Source organism: Abrus precatorius, unplaced genomic scaffold (assembly GCF_003935025.1).
Source record: "Abrus precatorius isolate BTA unplaced genomic scaffold, Abrus_2018 Scaffold10, whole genome shotgun sequence".
Classification (NCBI taxonomy): domain Eukaryota; kingdom Viridiplantae; phylum Streptophyta; class Magnoliopsida; order Fabales; family Fabaceae; genus Abrus; species Abrus precatorius.
The window spans coordinates 4,797,655-4,816,350 of NW_020874292.1; the positions used below are offsets into that span (position 1 = coordinate 4,797,655).

Genomic DNA, 18,696 nt, shown 5'->3' on the forward strand with positions numbered 1-18,696 from the left:
ATTTAGCTACAACGAGAATTCAAAATCATTGAGTTTATAAGGGTAAAAGAGACGATAGATTACAGAGAGAAATGCATCTTAATTATTTATAGAAAAAAGAAAAGAAAAGGAAAGGAAAAATAAAAAATAGGCGATTTTCACTATGAGCCACCCTTGCATGGTGTGGCCGCTAAGAACGCTCCCCCAGTAACCACAACAGAGAGGCCTTGGCGACTTGTTTATGCATCTCTTTCTCACCATTCACACTCCTCACACCCAAAACGCTCATGCATCCCTTTCTGGGCTCCAAAAACCACACCACCGAACCCGGTTCAGCTCTAAGCACTCACAAACCCGATTCATCCCAGCTTCACCACATGCCGCCCGTGTTCCGCTCCCTCTCCACGCGCACCCGCAACCGCTCCTCCTCCTCCTCCTCCCCCTCTGCCCCCACCCTTGCGGTGCAGCGATCCGCTTCCGCGCGGTACTCGCGCCAGAACACCACGCGCGAGGTCATTCTAAACGACATCGTTGGCAACGGAATTTCTGGCATTCTCTACAAGTGGGTCAACTACGGGCGCGGGTGGCGTCCACGCTGGTTCGTTCTCCACGATGGCGTTCTCTCTTATTACAAAATTCACGGTTCCGATAAGCTCGTTCTCAACAACGATGTTGAGACTGGTTCTAAGGTTATCGGCGAAGAGTCCCTTCGCCGCATCAACAGCCACCGCCATTGCCCCTCACGCTCTCGCAAACCCGCCAGCGAAATTCATCTCATGGTGTCTTCTCTCTCAATCAAATCTCATTATATTTTTAGATATAAAATCACTCACTGCCATATTTTTATGTTCAAGGATGTCACTTGTGTTGCTTTGGTCTAAAATTCATTACGTTCACTTATTTTATAAAAAATATAATATGATAAGATGTTTTATAAATTTTGATTTTATGCGTTAGAAATGTTGTTTAGTTAAAATTGAGATTTCATTTTATCTTGATGTGTTGTCTTCATCGCATAAACTTAATTTTAGAGAAATTTTCTAGATGGAATGTTAACTTTTAAGGAAATATATTATATATTGTATGTAAGTTTTGTTATGCTTTTGTTTAACGGTCTATATTTGAATCCTAGGTAGTATGCTCGGTAAACGTTATTTGACCAAAAAATTATCTTTTATTTTCTAAGTTTACATAAAATTGTACTTCAAGTATTTTAAAATTTTAATTTTAATTAAAACAATGTTGAAAACAACTAAGATAATGTTCTTAACATTTGAGAAACTATATTTATAAATTTGTATTTTTTGTATAAAAAAGGAGACAGAAAGAGAGAATAGTGAGAAAAATAATAATGCAGAAAAGTGTAATAATATAATTTATAAAAAAATTGAGATACTTGATTTGTAGCAGTAGCACGAGGCATGAGGCAGTAAATATAAGTTAGTGTTACTTGCAGGTGTGTTCGGTGAGAGAGAACAAATCAGATGAGAGAAGGTTTTCTGTATGTACGGGGACAAAGAAGAGGTTGCATTTGAGGGCGGAGAGTAGGGAAGATAGGGCAACATGGGTGGAAGCAATGATGGCAGTGAAGGATATCTATCCTCGGTTGCCCAATGCAGAGATTATGTCACCTGTTGTGTCAGTGGTGATTTCCACGGAGAAGTTAAGGCAGCGACTTTTACAAGAGGGTCTCAATGAGGTTGCTATTCACCAATGTGAGGACATCATGAAAGCAGAGATTTCACAGTTGCATAAGCATATTGTGGCTCTCAAGCAGAAGCAGTTGCTACTAACGGACACGCTGCGCCATTTAGAGGTACTTACTTCGTTACTTTTGTTATTTAACCAAAGGAAATCTGCATATATTCTATCTTCAAACACATCCAGGCAATACCCATTTTCATATTTCTAATTTATATGTGTAATGATATATATGTTCATTATATTTGCTTCATTCTATTGTATATATATCTTCTAGGCTGAGAAGGTTGACTTGGAGAACACTCTTGTTGAAGACCAAAGGCAATCAAAGGATATTGAAGCTAATCCCTATCTATCATCGCATGAAAAGTATAGTGGTACGTGGAAATTAATTATTGAAAAAATGTTTAATGTTATATCAAGCACGTGTTTGAAACCACGTCGTAGGAGTAAAAAAATACGAGTTCAACTGTAGGCTACAAATTTTAATTTTTGCCTCAACGTCATAACTGAAAGTATATCCAAACACCAGTTAAAATGAGACACCTTTAGGTTCCCTTTTTATATTTATAGTGTAGTTCTAGTTTTTTAGAATGCATCAGACTCGACTCTACCTAGGTCCAAGGGTATTTTATAGATGCATTCAATGAAATAAAACAGTAAATGCATGTTAGAGTAATTGGAATGGATCTAACTGAAGCTTTTTAACTAGCACGTTTTACTTACAACGCACGTTTGATGGAAGAGAGCTGATTATATTAATAGCGTGTTTGGATTTATATTTATTTGAATATTACTAGAGCTGATTATATTAATCGCGTGTTTGGATTTATATTTATTTGAATATTACTAGTTACAGATAAATATAAATGAATAATTATTATATACTTTCTAATTATATACGCTGGATTAAAAAAAATGTAATGTAAATGTGATGCCACAAGAAAAGCAAAATAGTGAAAAGAAAGAAAGATGAAAAACAAGTAAAAGTGCTGTACAAGTATGAAGTATGAACATGATTGCTATATTAATCAGCACTTGGATGCCTCGTGCCTTCCTTTTCCATGAATAATTTACGTTACCCTATAATAATATGCAGTGCTATGATTTAATTCCGCTTGGTTTTATGGTTTTGGATAGATAAATAGAAACATCATAGTTCCACGTATTGTTTTCTCGTGTATTGTCTAGCACACTAGCTAGCTACTTTTACATTTTTGCAGTAAATTTTAAACGTCTTGAATTATTTTTATCATTGTAACATATGACAGAGGGAAGTGGTAGTGATTCTTCTGATGAGCACCATCGGCATGATTCTGATGATGACGAGGATGCATTCTTTGATACATGTGAAATTCTTTCAACAAGTTCTGACCATCTGAGATCCATCCATGATTCTGAACAGTGTGAAGATAGTCCAAATGGGACATGTGATGTAAAATCAGCCATTGGATCTGTTGGATTTAACTATCCTCATATCAACCGACGAAATAAGTTACCTGATCCTGTTGAGAAGGAGAGTGGAGTGAGTTTATGGTCAATAATAAAAGACAATATCGGCAAGGATCTTACAAAAGTTTGTCTCCCAGTTTACTTTAATGAGCCCCTATCCTCATTGCAGAAATGTTTTGAAGATATAGAGTACTCTTACCTTCTAGACCAAGCATATGAATGGGGTAAAAGGGTTAGTTTAAATACATTTGTAAAATATTGTTATATAGTTACTGGCATAATTCACTAATGTTTTGGAGCTGTTTTGTAATACGTATCTCACATCCATGCTACTTATGTACAGGGTAACAGTCTAATGAGGATGCTACATGTGGCTGCATTTGCAGTTTCAGGGTATGCTAGCACCAGTGGTAGAAGTTGCAAACCATTTAATCCACTGTTGGGTGAAACATATGAGGCAGATTATCCGGATAAAGGCGTTCGCTTTATCTCTGAGAAGGTACAATTGTATATCAGTATACTACTGTCATTCAGTTGATGAAAAATGCCACATGTACACCTCCATTTATAAAGAACATCTTATACTGAAAGGGAACTCGTGGCATGGGTGATTTTTTTAGGAATCCTATTGTTTAAAGTTAATATTGTCAGTGGACTTTGAATTATAAAATATTTTGAATATGAAGTACATAATCTAAGTACATTATTTGTTCAGAGATGACAATTGTACGATATATACAAACATTATTTATAACAAATAAGGTCTTTATCCATCAAATTTTCATAGTTAATACAGTCTTATTTTAGTAATATGTCAACAATATATATAGTATTTACTAAAATATAGATAATGAATTTAAATTAATTTTATAAGAAATCATCAAATATTAATATAATCATTACACACATGTGAATTTTAATGAGTATTCTTCTTTTTTTAAAATAGAAGCAAAAATAATTTAATTTAATTCCATTCCAAATCCCTGTCCATTATTTCAATTCTCCTTTTATCTTTTGTCTCTCTCAAAAAGCATTTATGTTATTAACATAAATAAAGTTGTCCTAAAATGTCACCCTCCTCGGGTCACAAATTACAACCATCTACTCCTCTATCTCCTACCTTTTCCCTCACATTAATGACTCACTTGCCTTTGTTTTTTGCTCAAAAATCGTTTCTCTTCTAACATTTGTGAGGTTGCTATTTGCATTTATATAATTCTCCTTTATGATAATAGGCCATAGATAACAATTTGGCATTATTTTTCATTGTGCAAAGTGTTAGTGGTTCGAAGTAAAATAGTTACGCTATTCATCTTGAGATAGGTCAGTCATCACCCAATGGTTGTTGCATGCCATTGTGATGGCCCCGGCTGGAAATTTTGGGGTGAGAGCACTTTAAAAAGTAAATTTTGGGGTCGTTCAATTCAGCTTGATCCTGTTGGTATATTGACTTTGGAATTTGATGATGGAGAAGTCTTTCATTGGAGCAAGGTATAGTAGTGCTTGATGTTAGTTGTACTAGTCAATATCTTCCAAGATGCATGCTTATTAACTAATTAGTATTATATCATCAGGTAACCACGTCCATTTACAACCTCATTTTAGGAAAACTCTACTGCGACCATTATGGTACAATGCGGGTAGAGGGGAACCGTGAGTATTCATGTAAGATCAAATTCAAGGAGCAGTCAATCATTGATAGGAACCCTCACCAGGTGCCCTTTCTCATATCTTATATTATTACATAATTCTTCTGCTTCATATTTGGTATTGCTTTAGTAGTTTTAATTTTTCTCAAATTATTTATTATTTTAGAATATTGAAAAAGTAGCTATTATTATTTTTTGAATGATACCCTTATCTATTAAGGATACTTTTTGTCAACTAATAACTAAAATAACTTTAAAATTATTTATCATTTAACTAGTACTTAGTGATAATTAATATAATAATAGAGAGCACTATTTTGGGTTCCTTTTAGATAATATATAGAGCAAAACGTGTTACATTTTTTCGTTGTTACGAGTGCAACTTGGGGCATTTTGACCATAATTTTATTTTAAGTTAGAAAGTTATATCATGTTTGTTTGGTTCATATTGAACCAATTTATTCATTTGTGATATGGTTTTTTTGGTTCTCTTTCCCTTTTCTCTTGTTGCATGTTCTGGTTCCGGCTTTCCCCCAGTTGTTTGACTACGAGGAACCTTTGGAGTTTGACGAAGAGTGTCATACTTGAGGATTTTACGGGAAGGATTTTACAATTAAACATATTCTAAGATCAATTTTAAAAAAAGAATCAATGGTTAAAAATGAAAAGTGCATACTTTATGAGACACAGTGATTCATGGGAGATTTTTTTTCAAAATTCCAACACAATCCATTCTATGTCCTAACCAATTAGACCCTTAATTAATGCACTGAAAAGCTATGCCGCTGGAAGAAATTTTCACTAGTGAAAAGGAAAATGTTTATTCGGATGACAATCCCTAAAAAGTACAATAAGAAAAAAAATGTACATGATTTTTTACTTTATTCTTGGGTATTTATTTAGTTGTTTATTTATAACACGTTATGCAAAAATTTTGTATGTACACTCCATTCAATGTCTGTTGCCTATGATAATTGCATTGGAGTTGCATAGTAATTTTAATTTCAATTGACTTACATCAATGCCACTATTCGGTTTTTATTCCCTCACATGAAGCCTATGTTGCAGTTTCTTCAGCATTTCTTCGATGCGGTTGAATCAAATGAATTCATGTCACTTTTAGTTTTATTTTGATAATGTACGCCGACTCATGATTTTTATAGTCCATAGAGATATAAGGTTACAATATGAGTTGCATGATTTATTTTAGTTTGAGTGAGTTCATAAATAAGTTCTTATAAGAAAAAATGAATAAATTTTTTTTATAAATTTAAAAAAGTTTATTTCTTTTTATACTATTTTTCTTCTTTTACAAGAACTTGGTAAGTTAACCGATTCATGTTATGGAATTTATATTCTCAGTAATTTAAGTTCTGCTGCAGGTTCAAGGCGTGGTGGAAGATAAGAAAGGTAGAACAGCGGCAACTCTATTTGGGAAGTGGGATGAGAGCTTGCATTACGTAATTGGAGGGAATTCAGGGAAAGGAAAAGGGTCTAATGTGTCATCAAAACCACATCTTCTGTGGAAGCGGAACCCAGCACCTGAGCACCAGACAAGATATAACCTTACACAGTTTGCTATTACACTAAATGAACTCACACCTGGACTACAGGTAACCACTGTGAGAATATTGATCCAAATGGGTGTTTCTTTTCACAAAATCCTGTGCAGTATGAACTAAGTGAATGGTTAGACACACTTGAATTTGGATAAATTAATAATTGTGTAATTTTTATAAGTTCTCTCTAGAAATCAGTAAAAAAACAAGTGATTATTTTTTTAAAATAAACTAAATTAAATACCCACTATTAGACAACAATTTAATTAAGGCTTATTCAATAACCTCTTATTATATGAAGGGGTTTATAGATCATAAAATTTATTGATATAAGTTGAAAATAACTTATTATAATAAACTATATAAAAAATTATTAAAATAAGTTAAAAAGAGCTTATACAAACAATATATTATTTTTATAAGCTCTTTGAAATGATCATAAATCCTAGGCGATTAGTATTGACATTTTGGGTTAACAAACAGGAGAAGTTGCCACCAACAGATTCAAGGCTAAGACCTGATCAAAGGTGTTTGGAGAATGGAGAGTATGAAATGGCCAATTCTGAGAAGTTGAGGCTGGAACAAAGACAGCGGCAGGTACAACTGTTGAATCTGAAATTTCATTGGATCCAGTCTTGTAATTGAAAAAATAAAGAAAAAGCATTATGCTGGTTAATGTGCTCTTGTTCATTGAGTAATTAACAAAAGACTCACCATAATTAATTGCCAGGCACGGAAGATGCAAGAGAAGGGATGGAAACCAAAGTGGTTTTCTAAGGAAAAAGGCAGCAACAGTTACCGTTATGTTGGTGGGTACTGGGAAACTAGGGAAAATGGGAACTGGGAGTCTTGTCCTGACATTTTTGGCCAACCCTCCTCAACTGATACTGATTTTACCTCAACTCCATAAATTTACAACTCTTTTACCTAAGATCCCTACCTACTCCCCCCACTATCACATCCCCTTGATCATATATATATATATATATTCCTAACCATATTAATGATCGTTACTTATTTTAGCATTCAACAGACATGGTTGATTAATGCCCATTTGTGTATAGATAAGTATAGAATACAGTGGTTGCTCTCAACAAAGTAACTTCCCATTTCCAACTGGCAACAGCAACTTTTCCCTCTTTGGGTTTTGGATGGGATTGAGCTTTGTATGAAAGTCATAGTTGGTATACTAATCATTTAAATTTTACATTATACTACGAGGAAAAGGAGGAAAACTTGTTAAATGAGCATGCACCTTTTTTATGCTTACTCTGATGACCCATTGAACATGTTTAACTGTTTACACACGTTATTCCGATTTGGTGCAACAAGCTTGGCAATGCTTTCTTTATGTCAACTTAAATTTAGCAAATGAGTCCAGCATAAAAAACAGGAAAATAATGCGCATGAGAAAACTCAATTGACTGGAATCTTGTTTGTATGTAACATTTTTATTTCGTGGATACGTGGGTTAGTTGTAGAGCTATTCTTGACGAGCATTAAGTAACTAGGGAGAAGAGTGGTCTTTATATAGCAGCTGCCAAAAGATTAAGCCCGTGATCCTCGAGTTTGTCGTAGATCAGAGGATGCGTTAAGGAAACAAAATTGAATTTTACAAAGTTGTGCTGTGAGGACAAATAACGAGTTAACAACTGGGACAACAAAGCTACCACTAGTCTCCGTCTATTCACCTGATTTCTCACTCAACAACGTGCTATCAAGTCTAGTCCAATCTGTTCATATTGAAATATATATACACTTGAAAAGCAAAATACTTCTTAAAAATAATATATTCTTTGAAAAATTTACTTTTTTGAAAAATTTACTTGCAATAAATTATTGCCAGTTGAGTGTAACAAAAGGATTAATTCCTGCAAAGTGACAAAATCACATTTTAAATTTCTATCGACAGAGTTGTTTTTATTTAATGTCTGGCCATGTTTTAAACAGATTTGGAGGATACCTGTGGCTTCTAGGAAAAAAGAAAAAACTTTCCAAGAAGGGTAGATCCAGAAAAAATTATGGAAAGATTCTCGGGAAGCTCTTCAGATGGCACTTTTATTATTTAGAACATTTTTTTTCTCCTGATAACCATACAATAATTGAGATATATGTTAACCTATAAATTTAAATTATAATTCCAAGTTTGATATAATATTCACTTACTTCTAAAAAATTCATGTCTATAACAATAATTGATTTAATTTTCACTAGGTATTGTCATCCACCTAAAAGATACCCCTGCAACACACCTAGTGCTCTCAAAGGAAATTTGCATGAGTCACCATACAAAATGATCGTGTGAACAAATTTCTATTTATTTTTAGTCCTGTAATTTTTTTTACCTTCATTTGAAAAAAAAAATAACTACTCTTGTATTTTATGGCAAATTAAAAGTTTGAGGACAGCAGAAACTACACCATGAGAGAGCAATATTTGGATTATTGGAAAGAGATTTACTTGTTATGAGTTCAATGTGCTACAAAAAGTGACATTTTAAATATAATTTTATTTGAATCTTAAAAGCAATTGTTTATAAATTAAAAAAAATATTATTTCTGTAAGCATTTACTGGATATAAAGTGAAGTGGAAACATGTTATGCACTTTTATATCAACGGTCTGTCCCCTCTTACGATCAAAATTGATTAAGAAAAGGAAAAAGGTGCATGGTTGATAGTATTTTATGTTGTGGGGGTTACAAAATAAAATGGCTATGCATTGATCTTGCTTGGTTGATAATTTGATTTCTTGAGTTTGAGGCCACATCGTGGCCCAGAAATCATTGCCACAAAATATGGACGCATGAGATATGTTTTATTTTAAATTTTTTAGGCCGACAATTATCACATATCAAAGTGACAAATGAAACCAACGTCATGTAACACACCACTTTTTCTTTTTCTTCTTTTTCCAATAACACGTTGCTTCAACTGCATTTTATAATGGATTCAAATAATCAATATCTATACTAATTACATGCATTGCTCCTAAGGATTTATAATTAATTACCAAAAAAAAGTGGGAAACACTGTTTTTGTGTCAATGGCTATTTTTATGCTTTCTAAAAATGTACAATTTTGTGTCAACTAAAAGTGTACATTAATCGAAGGCCATTTGCCTCTTGCAGATTGCAGGAGTTCAGAAATAGCAGGTCAACTGAAGTGCGATTTATTGTTTTGACAATTCATTTAAAATTTGGGTCAAACTCTAGCATTGAGCATGAATTATGTGTAATTTAATTACTAGTTAGCTCTTTTCATGAAATTTCATGTCGAAACAAGCAATTGACCATAACAATTTTGTGGCAAATAAATACCCTAATAAAAAAAAGCTAGTAATTAACACGAAAGCATATTTATCAAATGCTTTTATGAACAGTTAGTTTTTATATTCCGATTTGAATGCACAAGTTATGAAACGTACATCATATTTCGCGTGACGCCTCACACTTGACATTTCATTGAGTAAAATATTTTAAAAGGCAGTGATAGTAGTTGTTGCACATAGGGATCGTATTGCTTCGTATATTTCCTAGTATCGCTTTCCCTGGCCTCGCTAAACTCGCGCTTCTCTAAATTTGATTTCATTAAGAAGCCACGTAATTTTTAGATTGCTCGTATATTAAGAGGTTTAGTAATTTATTTTAAAAAAATATAATCATTGATTTAAAAAGATACAATACGTCTTAAATTTCAAATTTATAAAAATTGTAACAAAAATAAAATCAAACCAACGATGTAAGGCTAAAGTTGAAACTCAATTTGGGCACCATCCCATCACGTCATCACCATTTTATAAACATAACACGGCAAGAGTGGGTGGGATTAAACGTGATGCCAACTATCTTTTCCCTATGCTTCTTTCTAATTGAACAATTAATAATAATAATACTACATTAACAACGAGTTTGACAATGTATCTCAAATTGGACCGGTTTGGCTTTGGGGCTTTGACTTGCATGGCAGCTAAGAAAATATAAGGTGTACCTAGAAAAGGAAGGAAAAGAAAAAAGAAAAATAAAACGATAGCAACGGTAGGTAAATAAAGAGCATAACATTAATATTATTAACATGACATTCTGCATTCATTCACATAGATCCCAATGAATAGATTAATAACATTAAACGGAGACCAAATTCACGTGGAAGTGGAAAACCAAAACGCGAACAAAAAGAAAGAATGGCACATGTCGGGTAGGGAAATTAAAAGTGAAGAACAAGAATAAGGTGGTGTGCTCTTCCTCTTTCGCGCGCTTCCATTTGTAATCGTTAACAACTCTCTCTCTCTCTGATTATTTCTCTTTTCCCAAAGCATTGTTTGTTACATTCTTTCTCTCTCTCTCTCTAATCTCTCGCTCTACATTATTCCCGTTACAGATTTTCAATTTCAACTTTTAAAATGTCGCCGCCGATATTGATACGGTGAAATTCTCGTTCGCGAAAATGCACGAGACGGTCACTCTCTCGGAGCCACAGCAACAACAGCTTCACGCGAAGAAGAAGAAATCAGAACAACAACAAGAAGAAGAGAACGACATCGAGCTTGTAGTGGTGCCGCCGCCGCCGTGCCGGCGGCAGCCTCGTACGAGGCGCGTGTCTCCAGGCGCGGTGGAGAAATCGCTTCCGAACGGCGACATCTACAGCGGAAGCCTATCGGGAAATGTGCCTCACGGCGCCGGAAAATACCTCTGGTCGGACGGATGCATGTATGAAGGAGAGTGGAAGAAGGGAAAAGCGTGCGGCAAAGGAAGGTTCTCGTGGCCTTCGGGTGCGACCTACGAGGGGGAATTCGTGTGTGGTAAGATGCACGGTGAAGGCACCTTCGTTGGCGTGGACGGCGACACGTACCGAGGCGCGTGGGTTTCGGATAGAAAGCATGGGTTCGGGGAGAAATGTTATGCTAATGGTGATGTGTATGAGGGATGGTGGAGGTGCAACTTGCAGGAAGGTGAGGGGAGGTATGTGTGGAAGAATGGGAATGAGTATGTAGGGGAGTGGAAGAGTGGTGCTATTTGTGGGAAAGGAGTGCTGGTGTGGAAGAACGGGAACCGTTACGAAGGGTTTTGGGAGAACGGGGTTCCGAAGGGGAAGGGGGTGTTTACGTGGCACGATGGGAACTCGTGGTCGGGGAATTGGGGGTATGAGAATGAGAATGATGAGAGGGATGTGAAGAAGAGGGTGTCAATGGATGGGTGTAAGAGTGTGAGTTTTCCAAGGATTTGTATTTGGGAACTTGATGGAGAAGCTGGGGATATTACTTGCGATATTGTTGATAATATTGAGGCTTCTATGTTTTATAGGGAGGGTAGTGTGTTGGAGAGTGGTGGTGTTGGGGGGGATGGGGATGCTGGTTTTGTGAAGTTGCAGAGGAGTCCTTGTCGTTCTGTTGATGGGGATGTAAAGAAACCGGGTCATGCTGTTTCTAAGGGGCATAAGAACTATGATTTGATGCTTAATCTTCAACTGGGTATTAGGTATTTTTATCTGCATTGTTAGTAGTTTTGGTTTTTAGATTACATTGTAGATTGTTTTGAGGAATTGCTTTTGTTTAGGTACTCTGTTGGGAAGCATGCTTGGGTGTCGCGAGGGCTTAGGCCTGGGGATTTTGATCCCAAGGAGAAGTTTTGGACCAGATTCCCACCCGAAGGGTCCAAGTTTACGCCTCCGCATCAGTCTGTGGACTTCAGGTGGAAAGATTACTGTCCCATGGTGTTCAGGTGGAAATTCATTTTTTCTATTTTTGTTGAGTTTATTGATTCCTAAGCAAAGTAGAAGCTTGATTGTGTATACTAATTATGTCTGTGTCTTGGTGGGTATTTTATTGTTTGTTGGGTACTTAGACATCTAAGGGAATTATTTGCCATAGATCCTGCGGATTACATGCTTGCTATTTGCGGCGATGACACACTTAGAGAGATGTCTTCTCCTGGTAAAAGTGGAAGCTTCTTTTACCTCACTCAAGATGACCGGTTCATTATCAAAACCTTGAAGAAGTCTGAAGTCAAGGTTAGTTGCTAGCCTCTACTAGTCTCTGAGATGCATTAAATTTGATGAGAAAACTGTGAACCTATATTTAGAAAGGTAAAATCTCACTTTCAGCTTTTAGCCATCGTGCTTTTTTCTGTGGGTATTCTATAGTATAATTAGATGGTGGCCTTGTCAGTTGCTCATCAGGATGCTTCCAAGTTACTACCAACATGTTTCTCAGTACAAGAATTCCCTGGTAACAAAATTCCTGGGCGTTCATTGTGTCAAACCTATTGGAGGTCAGAAGGTATGAAATTTCTAATATAAATTTTGCAGTCAACTGACAGATAAACTTATGAATGCTTGTAATGATGAGATGAACACTTGTAATGCTATGAAAAACAGACACGGTTTATTGTAATGGGCAATGTATTTTGTTCGGAGTATCGGATTCATAAGCGGTTTGACCTCAAGGGTTCTTCTCATGGTCGTACAACTGATAAACCCCAGGAGGAGATTGATGAAACTACCACGCTTAAAGACCTCGATCTTTGTTTTGTCTTTCGCCTGGAACAGTCTTGGTTTCAAGAGCTTAAATGGTACAGAATCTGCTGCCGACTTCCAAGTTTAATATGGCTTTTACTTTCAGCACATTTTATGATGTTCTAAGAGTTGCACTTTTGTAATGACTTCTGCACAGGCAACTTGATAGAGACTGTGAATTCCTAGAAGCAGAGGGAATAATGGATTATAGTTTTCTGATTGGCCTTCATTTTCGTGATGATTACTCAGTTGACAAAACAAAAAGTTCATCAAAGTTGTGTTTAGGTAATGTGTATTCTTATTTTCTCCTATTTTAATGTTTCTTTTCATTTGAATTGATTGGATCCAGAAGAGATAAAAAGAATATCTGGGATTATGGATTGGCAGGCAATACAGATATGCCAAATGACGACATGCAGGATACAAAGTGGATACCCATAGGCCGGTATGCCCTTTTCTCTTTACCCCCGGTATCTTACTGTCCTCTTTGTTTCAACATGATGAATAAATTGCTATGAAGTAATGGAAATTGACTGTTAAAGATTGTCCTCCGTGAATTTTTCATTTATATTCCTGAGAAAGGACAATGTTCAGGGATTTAGAAGTCTTTTATAGGAAAAAAAATTAATATAAAAAAATAAGGAAAATGACCCAATTTATAGATAAGTCTCTATAAGAGGGGAAAAATCAATATAAAAAATGAATAAAATTTCTCTCATAAATTAAAAGTAACTTATGTTTCTCTATATTTTGAGAAAGTCTCTCATTCCACTTCTTTAAAATTCGAAAAGATAATTTGTTTCTAATTTTTGAGAAAAGTTGATGTAATTTGGGTAAACTTCTAGAAAAGTCTTTATAGGAAAAAAAAATCAATATAAAAAATGAATAAAATTTCTCTCATAAGTCATAAATAATTTATCTTCTCAAATTTTAGAAAAGTTAAATAAGAGACTTTCTAAAAAAGTAGATAAGCATAAGTTGTTTCTAACTTACGATATTTATTTTTTATTTTGATTTTTTTTCCTGTTAGGCCTTTTCATTAAGTTTATCCAAACTGAGGCTTAAGCTTTTATATGAATTCTAAACCATCATTTCTTGAAAAAAATAATCAAGGGAATTCGGATCATGTAAAGATGGACCATTCATAGTTGCTACATTTTATGACCAGATGATTTATTGGGGATATAGCCTTTTCGGTCTCTGTCACTTACACGCATTGGTAACCATAGCTTTCACTTCTTTGCATGTGCCATGCTCTTGATCTTTAGTCTGTCTGGACTCAATCATAAAACAAACAGAAGCGTCTTAAAATGTCAATATGGTCCATACGCATGCAAATAGCTAAAAGTATATGGCCACGAGTCATGTAAAACCAAAGCAATGACAAATAAGTGAGCATCATATTTGTCATTCTCCAATCCTCTCCATCTGTGATTCAGGAGTGGTCGACTTATTAGTTTTCTCCTATTTGGAATATGATTCTGTTGATTGCGATGAACCACAATTGACTTGAGTTATCATGGCAAAACTGGAGGCAGTTTTATTGAGAACAAATACTGATGTGGTCAATTTGATCTTTCTGAGAAGGGCAAAACCTTCTTTACAAAGCTAATTGTTAGTTGACTGTGAAATTGATGGAGTAGTGGTGGTTGGTAGGACTAAATTGAAGCTTAGAAGATGTATATGTTTGTGGGATTTAGCTCCTCTAAAGTGAGAAAATGTATTAAGTGTTTTATAAAAATAATTAACCTTAAATCAGTGGTAGATATGTCTACACTTTCTCACTTTACATATCTACTCACTTTAGATGAGCCAAATCCATGTTTTTGTACTAGTAACATACAAATCTTGTAATTGTTAATAAACATACATGAGTTCTTTTCCCCCTAGTTTCTAGAATATAGTTACAAAGTTTGTTATTTGCAGATCTAATCTAGTCAACCCAGGAAACTAAATATGAAACTACTTTATTAACATAATTAACATAGAAATGTGGATCTTGTGGCTCTCTTCCTGATGGGCTAATTTACATCTTGATCGTGCAGATATTTGTTTTGAATTTAATTTAATTTACCCATAAATTATGGTGATTCTTGATTTTCTAGGGGACCTTTAATTCGTCTGGGAACAAACATGCCTGCCAGAGCTGAGAGTGTGTGTAAAGCTGGATTGGATCAGCACACGGGTACTGGAAGTAGCAATTCTATCCATTCAGAGAGTGGTGGTGAGGTCTCTGATGTAATCCTCTACTTTGGTATCATTGACATTCTCCAAGATTATGATATTAGCAAAAAGCTTGAGCATGCATACAAGTCACTACAAGTGGATCCCTCCTCCATCTCAGCCGTTGATCCCAAGCTATACTCCAAAAGGTTTAGGGATTTCATACACCGAATCTTTGTGGAGGACAAATGATATGCTTGGGGAGACAATTGAAATTGAAACGGGACCAACTTTTGTTTGGTGCGACACCTTGGCATCAGGATATATTAGTGAATGCTGCAAATGTTGGTGATTTGAAGTTTATACAGAGATATTGGTATTAAAATTAAATCCGAGTTTTGGAAGGGAGGCCTTGCTAGTTGATGGCTAAATTTTTCTCATAGCCATTGCAAATGAAATGGTGGAAATGGATGGCGGTGGAGAGGAGGGACTTGTAGATGGACATGACACGGACGCTTTTTTGGCTCTTTAATTGAAGGGAGAGATTGTCACAGTAGGTGTACATGTAATGCATCATAGGCATGTGATGAGATATTCTTTTTTTATCACTTTTGTTATGGTTGTGGTTGTGGAGAAGGGTATAGGGAATAGCAAAATGCAAATGCATATGGAGGGATTCAAATTTGACCGGGTGGGGGTGAATAACTGTACAGACAGTCAAAGTGGATAATGGAATTGAATTGAATGAACATACATTTTTGGTTGGCGAGATAAAAGAAGATATGGTTTGCCTGTTGAGCAAGAAAGAAAAGTTCTCACAGAGGACCCCTCAGTCTCAGTCTCTCTCTCTCTCTGGTATGCATTCAAATGGGTGTTTTCACTTTTGCAGCGAGTAAAGCATAAAAAGAAGAGAAAAGCACAAGAAAGAAAGAGTTGGGTGTTTCCTTGGTTCATGTTCTTTCTTTGACACTCTATAAACCAAGTTTGAAAAAGCACAATGACAATAATACAAGGGCGTGTCCTTTTTGCTTCTTTTGAACAATACCAAGAAGCAAACAATGCGACAAAGCAATAAATTTGGTCACGCAATGTGAACCAGTTTGGTATATGAGAATGATAGCTATCCATGCATGTTGTGCCGCGGTATTTTAATAATAAGAAATAAAATATAATGAAACTTGACATAGAAGAGAAGCAAGCCTATTCACTCTAATTCTCCTAGACTAGACTTAGGTAAAAATGAAAAGAGGACAAAAATAGTAGGCTGTTTAAAGTATTGGACTGTTGAGCGATCCTGCGCTGTTTTGCCTGCTTTGATCCTGAATCTGGCAGGTCTTGTTTTATACTTGGAGTGAGTGATGGTACCCTTTGGATCGAATAAAATAAACTATATTTCTTCCTTGTCCCAGTAAAAAACAATTTAACTTCATTTCTTCCGTAAACTAATTTGCCAGGGACCAGTTAGTTTTTTCATGGACTGGAACTTCTTTTCTTCTGTTAAACAGGATTTGTTTTCCAGTGATTACATAAATATTTGTCAAGGAAAATGCTTCTTTTTTGCTATTTTATCTCTCCATTTCCATGCAAGAACAGTATTTTGAAAAGGATTTGAATCTTCATCTGTTCTTAAGAAATAAGATGTTGAGTAATATTATTCTCATCTAACGTTTTTATCACATTTTTTACAATAGAGAAAGTTCAAAGAAGGAATGTAAACGTGAGATAAACGAATGATGCGATGAAGAGAAATTAAAAAAAATGTATTGTGAGAAATTAAGGTACTGTATTGAAGGAAAAATATATAATTTTAATCATTTATAATTGTTAAATCCTAAAATTTAATTATAATGAGTTTTTGTTTGATAAAAAAAAATATATCTTTTTCCAACGTAATCTTATCGTGCTACTCAATAATAGTGAAAGATTCTAATAATCAAATTCATTCTAAAAGTAGATAATTTACCACTCTCAATTATCTCTCTCTATCACATTATTTTTTTTTATTCTGTTTTATTCTTTTAAATAGAAGTGGATGTTTCAAAGCTATTCGAACACCTTGAAGTTAGGGTCGTGTTTCAATTTTTGCATGATTTGTTATTAAATGATGACGACTTTGCATTTTTCAAACTATTTTCAGCCTAAACATTTTTATAAACTTTTATATATATATATATATATATTTAACAGTGAAATTTTAATCAAGAAAATTGAGCAATTCTTCTACAATATGAGGTTGAGGTTGATAATTTTTTTTTGAGAAAAATGCATTCCCAAAAAATCTATTTAGGATTGAGCTAATTGTATCTTCTTCTCAGACAGCTTCGAGATATCTAATTCCAATCTAGCAATCTGCTTTTGAGATTCCTTATAATACTTTCTAAATTTATCAGAAAGGTATTGGAATCTTTCATCATTCTTATGGATGGATTCAACAATCTGGTCTATTTTTTCTGCTTTTCTCATAATTAGTAGTGAAGCTAATTATCACATACAATTGATACAATAATGGACTCTCAGGATTCATACGAATCTGTAATAGATCAAGAAGGATGAAGAACTGATAATGACCCAAATTTGTCTCCAAGCCATGAGCCTATATGCAAGGACTGAAGAATCTCTGAAAAAGTAACTTTGTGTAATAAAACATCTTTATGTATTATGTTTTTAGTGTGACTCATATGTACTAAAAGTCTTCATCTTTATTTGCTTGCTTAAAGGTCTCTTGTAATAATTATGTTTTCTTTCTATTCTCTATATATTGAGGAACTCCTGCCCTTTAGAGGCAGATTGGACTAAAATAAAACTTGTGTTTTTATAAATCATGAGTTCTTTCTAAACTTCTTTCTGAAAGTTTTGTTTACGATAACTATCCTCTAATCCCTGACTAGAAGTAAGTATACTCTACACTTGCCTTGTTATAAGGATTCTGTGTATTAGAAAACTTTTAGACAATGATCTAGTTGTTACGGTCTTTCTTATAATAGCTTTGATAGATTGAATTGGCATGAGTATAAGAAAAATGCATATGAGTTTGCTTAAAGTATTAGAAAGTGTCATAGAATATTATCTCTGTTATTATATTGCACAATAATCATGAACAGATGCACTAGTGAGCAGTGACAGAGAGATACAACACTATCGGTGGATCTGATTAGTTTGAAAGATGTCAAATGAATAAGAGAAATGAAATAAAATCTAGTGTACATGATTGAAATATAGAATTGGTAAACATGGAAATTCCTTCCTTGTGAGGGTGAAAAATAAAGAAACATGTAAAATGGACAAGGGAAATGAAACAAAATCTATAATACATTATCGACATATTGAATTGGTAAATATGCAAATTTCCTACTTATGGAGTGAAAAAAAAATAAAAGAAACAAAAATATACAGTGGAAGTAAATGGTGGACGAGAGATGGGAACAAGACTGTACAGGGAAAGGAAGAGACGAAACAGCAGCAACAACTAGAAGCAATTGACAACACAAAGGAGTAACTTGGGACTCGGTAGGCACACATACCCTCACATGGATGCTCCTAAGACACAATACAAGCGTGAGATGGTTGTATTTTTCTAACGTAAGGTAACATTTGTGAATGTTACACTATTTTGTGAGGTTTATTTTTATAAAAGTGATAGTAGTAGACATGGGAAGAGATGTAGACCAACTAGCCAATCAAA

The 18,696-nt window shown here is 34.7% G+C and overlaps 2 protein-coding genes across 2 annotated transcripts; both read left to right on the forward strand.

Annotated features, from left to right (window-relative positions):
* Positions 1–266: 266 nt before the first annotated feature.
* LOC113868936 (oxysterol-binding protein-related protein 1B-like) lies at positions 267–7,250 on the forward strand. The gene is made up of 10 exons (XM_027504952.1): positions 267–758; positions 1,436–1,795; positions 1,958–2,057; positions 2,952–3,364; positions 3,476–3,631; positions 4,456–4,623; positions 4,707–4,847; positions 6,164–6,394; positions 6,824–6,937; positions 7,071–7,250. The coding sequence occupies exons 1-10, from the start codon at positions 267–269 to the stop codon at positions 7,248–7,250; spliced, it is 2,355 nt and encodes a 784-aa protein (XP_027360753.1).
* A 3,534-nt stretch (positions 7,251–10,784) lies between these two features.
* LOC113868957 (phosphatidylinositol 4-phosphate 5-kinase 2-like) lies at positions 10,785–15,471 on the forward strand. Its single transcript, XM_027504992.1, has 7 exons — positions 10,785–11,815; positions 11,894–12,058; positions 12,182–12,347; positions 12,505–12,615; positions 12,714–12,907; positions 13,009–13,143; positions 14,957–15,471. The coding sequence occupies exons 1-7, from the start codon at positions 10,785–10,787 to the stop codon at positions 15,264–15,266; spliced, it is 2,112 nt and encodes a 703-aa protein (XP_027360793.1). The 3' UTR covers positions 15,267–15,471.
* The last annotated feature ends 3,225 nt before the right edge of the window (positions 15,472–18,696 follow it).